General features: G+C 38.3%; 1 protein-coding gene across 1 annotated transcript in view; it reads right to left on the reverse strand.

Moving 5' to 3' along the window:
• Window positions 1-7,500, reverse strand: part of LOC135113092 (uncharacterized) — a 39,824-nt gene that overhangs the window by 31,414 nt on the left and 910 nt on the right. The window contains exon 2 of the mRNA XM_064028120.1: window positions 3,878-4,059. Coding sequence (XP_063884190.1) covers window positions 3,878-4,059 — 182 coding nt within the window. The remainder of the gene's footprint in view (window positions 1-3,877; window positions 4,060-7,500) is intronic.

Below are 7,500 nucleotides of genomic sequence, written 5' to 3' on the forward strand. Positions count from 1 at the left end.
TGTGTGTGTGTGTGTGTGTGTGTGTGTGTGTATCTGTCTGTCTGTCTGTTTGTCTGTCTGCCCATCCCCATGTTAGTGTCTGCGTCTGTGTTTGTCTGTCTGTCTGTGTGTCTATCTAGGTCACAGAATCTCAAGAACGTTAAAATAAGTTCTAGCTAAACTGAAGCGAAGATGCGGGTGCCAACTTTCGCTGTTGTGGAGAGAGAGAGAGAGAGAGAGAGAGAGAGAGAGAGAGAGAGAGAGAGAGAGAGAGAGAGAGAGAGAGAGAGAGAGAGAGAGAGAAATTGATATTTGACTCGAGAGAGCTTACATATAATAAGGACAATCATTGAAAGACAGACAGAGATAGATAGATAGATAGACAGAAAGACAGACAGACAGACAGGCAGACAGACTGACTGAAAAATATAAAAAGTTAAAGAAAAAAGCGATAAATGAAAGAGAAATGCGAAAAAAATTAAGACGGAAAGGAGGAAAGGAAAGAAAATAAAGTAGAGAAAGATGAAGCAGAAGGAAGAATAGAAAGAGGAGGAAGAAAGGATAAAGACAAGAAAGAAAGAAAAAAGAAAAGGTAAAACTTAAACGAAAGATGAAAAGAATTTAAAAGGGGAAAGAAAGAATGAAAGAAAAGACAAATGGGAGAAGAAAACAAAAGAAAAAGAAAAGTGGAAAGAATTATTGAAGTTGTAAATGTTGTTGCTGTTGTTGTTGTTGTTGTTGTTGATGGTGGTGGTGGTGGTGGTGGTGGTTGTGGTGGTGGTGGTGGTGGTGGTGTAGCAATGTTGGTAGTGGTGATAGTGGTAGTAAGAAGGTGTTAACAAGAGAGAGAGAGAGAGAGAGAGAGAGAGAGAGAGAGAGAGAGAGAGAGAGAGAGAGAGAAAGAGAGAGAATAAATCCATCTGCTTTAGAAAGTATCTTGCGGATTGCTTGCCAGGATTTCTCTCTCTCTCTCTCTCTCTCTCTCTCTCTCTCTCTCTCTCTCTCTCTCTCTCTCTCTCTCTCTCTCTCTCTCACTCACTCTTTATTTGAAAGGGAAAAGAGATGTATAGAGAGAGGGAGGAAGGCAGTGAGTGAATCAGAGAGAGGGAAGAAGGAGAGATAGAGAGAAAGAGAGGAAGAGGGAGAGGGTGAGGAAGAGAAGACGGTTGGCAAGAAATCATTGAAGTGAAATCCCTAGAGAGAGAGAGAGAGAGAGAGAGAGAGAGAGAGAGAGAGAGAGAGAGAGAGAGAGATGAAATAATGAAAAGATATTAATAATTTATGAAGGAAAGTTTAGAAGAAAAAAATGGAGGAAGCAGTATCGAGAGAGAGAGAGAGAGAGAGAGAGAGAGAGAGAGAGAGAGAGAGAGAGAGAATCATAAATTCCTGCGACTGGCAACCCACGCTACAAATAAATACTTCACATGTTTGCTTATTTTGTCGCTAAATTTTCAAAGGCACCGATGAATTGCTATAACTTATTACCAGTGATTCCAATTAGTGTCGGTGATTCGCCATAATTGATTGAACTTAACGAGTCGATTGTTCAACCCCCTCCACCCCACCCCACCCCACCCCACCCCCGCTCTGCCGTCAATTCATCAACCCTGTCACACACCTGTCACACACCTGTCATCTCGTATCACCTGTTTTTTTGCCTATATTGTTTCTGATCTGCAACTTTTTTTTCTCTCTCTCTTCCTGTCATCAGTTTTTTTTTTTTCTTCTATTTTTTCTTGTTACCTTGGTCTTGTTACCTGTTCTTTTTTTCACCTGTGCTTTTCCTGCCTTTGTGATTTCTTTTATCTAAATGAGGAGGAGGAAGAAGAGAAGGAGGAGCAGGAGTTGGAAGAGGAGGAAGAGGATGGGGAGGAGGAGCAGGAGGAGGAGGAGGAGGAGGAGGAGGAGGAGGAGGAGGAGGAGGAGTGTAGCGATTGAGATAGTAGTAGTAGTAGTAGTAGTAGTAGTAGTAGTAGTAGTAGTAGTAGTAGTTGTTGTTGTTGCTGTTGTTGTTGTTGTTGTTGTTGTTTTTAGATTTACGAAAAAAAAATAATAAGAAAGTAAAGTTATCACTGCTACCAAACACACACACACACACACACACACACACACACACACACACACACACACACACACACACACACACACACACACACACACACACACACACATACACATTCAGGGAATAAAAAGAAACTACAATTTTTCTTATTTAAAGGATTAACTTTTTTTCTTTTTAATTTTCAAAGAGAGCTTATAATGGCGAAAATTTTGATTGACGTTCGCTCTCTCTCTCTCTCTCTCTCTCTCTCTCTCTCTCTCTCTCTCTCTCTCTCTCTCTCTCTCTCTCTCTCTCTCTCTCTCTCTTTACCAGCTATCTATATTCCCCTGTCCATTCTTTCTCTCCTTCCTTCCTTCCTTCCTTGCCTCCTTTATCCATTCCTTCATTTCTCCTTTTTTTTATCAATTGCCTTCTTCATCCTCTCCTTCTTCCCCTTCATCCGTAAATTCTTCTAAAATATCCTGCGGTTCCTTTCAATTCTCTTCCTCCTTCTCCTCCTCCCTCTCCTCCTTCTCCTCCTCCTCCTCTTCCTCCTCCTTCTCCTCCTTCTCCTCCTTCCTTTTCCTCTTCGTCCTCCTCCACCTCTTTCCTTGCTTCCTTCATTTCTTATTTCTCGGAAGATTCAAATGTGACACACACACATACACACACACACACACACACACACACACACACACACACACACACACACACACAGAGAGAGAGAGAGAGAGAGAGAGAGAGAGAGAGAGAGAGACCAACACGCAAACAAAACGAGAAATATTTTTATGTTCCAACAACACACACACACACACACACACACACACACACACACACACACACACACACACACACACACACACACACACACACACACACACACACACGGATAGCCAGATTGCAAGAGGGGGAAATCCCTGACTATGGAAACTAATAAAGAAACAAATCAATGAATCAATCGGGAGAAAAAATGAAAGAAAAAAAAAAAAGAAAAAGAGAGAAATAATACAAAAGTCTCCCCTCCAAATAGAAAAAGTATTGACTCTTGATCCTAGTGCTTAAGCTCACTCCCGTTTTCTTTTTTTTTTGTTTCCTTCGTTTTCTGTTGATTAATATGAGCGTTTTTTATTGATATTTTCAGTTACATAGATGAGTCTCACGTGCGCGCCCACACACACACACACACACACACACACACACACACACACACACACACACACACACATGTAGACTGGAGAATACAAAATAAACTTAAAATAACAAACTATGTAATTTTAAACAGATAAGTAATTGAGCAGGTAAAGACAACAAGGTCATTAAAACAAGAATATTATAAACAGGTAAACAAGAAGGTAATTACAACTAGGTGTTAATAATTACATAAACACACCAAGGTAATTAAAACTAGGTAATAATGAGCAGGTAAACAAAAGTAAATAATTATAACAAGGTAATTATAAACAGATAAACACAAGATGGTAATTAAAACCGGCTATTTATAACTAGACATAATTACAAACACAAAGTAATTGCCAGTTAATTATATACAGGTAAACAAAAAAGCTAGTTACAACCAAATAAATGTAAATAAATTAACACAAAGCAATTACAACAGTTAACAATGTAATTACAAGTAGCTGATTACCAAATACCTGGAAACACATTAATAAACAACATAATTACATCTAAGTCATTATGAACAGGTAAACAGAAGGTAATTACAACTACGTCATTATGAACAAGGTAATTAGAACTACGTCATTATGAACAAGATAATTACAACCAGCTCATTATGAACAGGTGAACACGAGGTAACTACAAGCAATTAGGTGCAAACAAGCAGGCAAACAGACTCACCTCTCTGGCGTTAAGATGGTAAACGACACAAGGTAGTTTGGCTGTTTGTCCAACTTTGACTCTTACAAGGCTGGGAGTGTCTCCGAAGACTGGCCCTCCTCCTCCTCCTCCTCCTCCTCCTCCTCCTCCTCCTCCTCCTCCTCCTCCTCCTCCTCCTGAGTCGCTCCAGCCAGCACCCAGACCTGTTAAGTAGAAATGAAGTTGTTAATGATGGTACTGGTGATGATGATGATGATGATGATGATGGTTGTTAAGTGTTTATGTTTACGTTTGTTGTTATTTTTGTTGTTGTTGTTGTTGTTGTTGTTGTTGTTGTTGTTGTTGTTATTATTATTAGCAGTAGTAGTAGTAGTAGCATATTATTATCATTACTACTACTACTGCTGCTACTACTACTACTACTACTACTACTACTACTACTACTACTACTACTACTACTACTACTACTACCACCACCCCCTGTCACTATATACCACCATTTCAAAAACAAGTGTCCAATATTTTCGCCTTGTTATTTATTTATACATTCATTCATTCATATATTTATTTGTTTGTTTATTTGTTCGTCTCCCCAACATAAGGGATTTGTTTGTTTTGTTTGTTTTTGGCATTTGGGGAATCCTGCGTGTGTGCGTGCGTGTGTGTGTGTGTGTGTGTGTGTGTGTGTGTGTGTGTGTGTGTGTGTGTGTGTGTTCGTCGATGTGGAAACGATATATTGAGGAAGCCAGAGAGAGTAGAAATTGTGCTTCGTGTGTATTCAGAGAGAGAGAGAGAGAGAGAGAGAGAGAGAGAGAGAGAGAGAGAGAGAGAGAGAGAGAGAGAGAGGTTCTAATGGGCTTGGGTTAGGGAAGGACAGGCGATAGATGGAGGCAAACCACACCGATAGATAGAAGGAAGGTTGGATAAAATGATAGACAGATAGATAAATAGTTATATATAGAGAGGGATAGTTTGAAAGATAAAAAAGATAAATAGATAGTTTGAAAGATAGATAAATAGATAGATAGATAGATAGATGATAAAAGGAGATAAAAATAGATACCAAACAAAAACCGTAGCAGTAGAGAGAGAGAGAGAGAGAGAGAGAGAGAGAGAGAGAGAGAGAGAGAGAGAGAGAGAAACATATTCCCTTCAGGATCACCCGAGTGAGAGTGGCTAAGGGAGAGAGAGAGAGAGAGAGAGAGAGAGAGAGAGAGAGAGAGAGAGAGAGAGAGAGAGAGAGCAACTTAACCGCGGCCATTCCTGCATCGACATTTTCGCTGGATTTAGGTTCCCACTTTTACGTTCCCTTACAGAAAACGCTCGCGAATTCCCTTATAAGACCCTAAATTTCCCTTAAAACTCCTCAAACGCCCTTAAAAAAATGAGACCCTTAATATTTCCAAAGTAGCTGCTCTTAAAATCCTAGTGTAATCTTTAAACCACCTTAATTAACCCTTTTTTCCTTCGATACGAGACAGTTAACAGCACCAGAAGTACTCGTAGCGCATGAAAGATTTATAAACATTACGAAAAACTAAGGGATTTTAAAAAGAGAATAGATTTTTGCAGTTTCTACACAGTGCAAAGACTGGAAGTGGCTGGAGAACAAGTTTTTTTTTTCTTCTTCTTTTATGTAGGAGAGGCACCGAAAGGCCAAAAACAACAGAAATTATAATAAGAAAAAAAAAAAAAAACATTGAGATGCCGGTCCCCAAACAGAGTCGAAAGCGGCCGTCCAAAAATTAAAGCCAAGATGTCTCAGCGTCATTAGCAATTAAGGAAGGGTGTGGCAAAGGGTTAACACTGTCGATTTCGAGAGAAGGAAGAAGAGGAAGGAACACAAAGGAACACAAAGGAAGAATGTATCGCCGTACACCCCTTGGTCCTCGCGGGGCTGTTGTTTTGTAAGGAAGGGAAGGAAGGGGTGATGTGAGAGAGAGAGAGAGAGAGAGAGAGAGAGAGAGAGAGAGAGAGAGAGAGAGAGAGAGAGAGAGAGAGAGAGAGAGGGAAGCAGAAGGTAAAAAAATCGTTAAGAGCAGTGTAATATAGCTAGAACCAATATTGTTTACTATATTTTCACAACAAAAAATTCTAATATTCTTCAGATCCTCTTAACAAACTCTCAACACCCAGGAAATTCATAAAATATCCCTAAAATTTTCCCTAATATTCTTTAATTAAACTATCTAGACCACTCAAAATATCGTGAACTCGCTTGAAATATCCTACTTACCCTTAAAATATCCCTAAATATCCTGAATTGAATTATTTTTTTCTTGCATTAACCCTAACAAGCATCTAGAATTCCCTGCTTCCTTTTTAAATATACGCTGGAAATCATTAGCTTTAATTGTACCTTAGAAAAAAGAAAACGGAGAAGGAATGGATGCTAGGAAAGGTGCTTTTAATTAAGAATTCTTGGTAAAATTAGAAAGAAAGGTTTTTTTTTTTTAGTATCGATAAAATAAAGTTATGGAAAAAAAAATAAATAAATGAGGAAGACTGGAAAAATGCAACAGGAATAAGAGGAAAAATGTCACTGAATTGAAATCATACCATTTTTGACTCATGGGAATTCGGTCAGGAAAGAGAGAGCTCAGGGTCAGATTAAAAAAGAAAAAGAAAAAAAGAAAGAAAAGAAAAAGAAGAGAAAAAGATTAATTTATTTCATCCGCTAAATAAAATGATAGTGGTTGTAGTAGTAGTAGTAGTAGTTATAATAATAATAATAATAATAATAATAATAATAATAATAATAATAATAATCTCAATAGAAACCTTCAGAAAAAAAAAATCATAGTAAAAGAAAAGACATTCATTATTGTAGGTCGTCGTAGGAAAATAAAAGGGAAAAGAAAAAAAAAGGGAAAAGAAAAAAAGAAAACGAGAAAAATCCCACTAAGTATCTCCGGGAAATTATCTATGAAAAAAAAGAAAGCAGGAATAAAAAGATAATTAGTCGTTTTCTTATCTCATTTCATACACATAACAAAAAAAAATAAATAAATAAACCAAAAAACTCGAAAATTGTCTGGTAAATTAAAAAAAAACAATAAAACAACGAAAAAAAAGATAAACACACACATACGCTCCTTAACATCATACGAAAAAAAGGAGTAAAAAATAAAAGAAAACGAAGAATTAAAAGAAAACGGGAACAAAATCCGTGCCGTAAGAGCGTGTAGGAAAAGTTTAGGGTAGAATTAGAAGGCAAAGAGGTTCTGGGGAGCGCGTTAGGAGAGGAATCGTTGTCGTTCGGCGGAGCACAAACGTTTCCTACTCGACTTTTCCTTTACAGCGGAGCGTTGGCGTCTGTGTGAGAAAGTGTGAGCATAAATAGCCAAGTTTTGGAATATTAGAGAGAGAGAGAGAGAGAGAGAGAGAGAGAGAGAGAGAGAGAGAGAGAGAGAGAGAGAGAGAGAGAGATTTGGCAAGTATGATGTACAACAGGGCCATTGAAAGAGAGAGAGAGAGAGAGAGAGAGAGAGAGAGAGAGAGAGAGAGAGAGAGAGAGAGAGAGAGAGAGAGAGAGAGAGAGATTTAAAGGCAGCGAAATTTGTGTGTGGGAGAGTTGAAAAATATGATGTTTGTTTGTTTGTTTGTTCTTTGGGTGCGAAAGACGAAGAGGAAATGGAAGGGAA

The sequence above is a fragment of the Scylla paramamosain genome, chromosome 25, assembly GCF_035594125.1.
Source record: "Scylla paramamosain isolate STU-SP2022 chromosome 25, ASM3559412v1, whole genome shotgun sequence".
Classification (NCBI taxonomy): domain Eukaryota; kingdom Metazoa; phylum Arthropoda; class Malacostraca; order Decapoda; family Portunidae; genus Scylla; species Scylla paramamosain.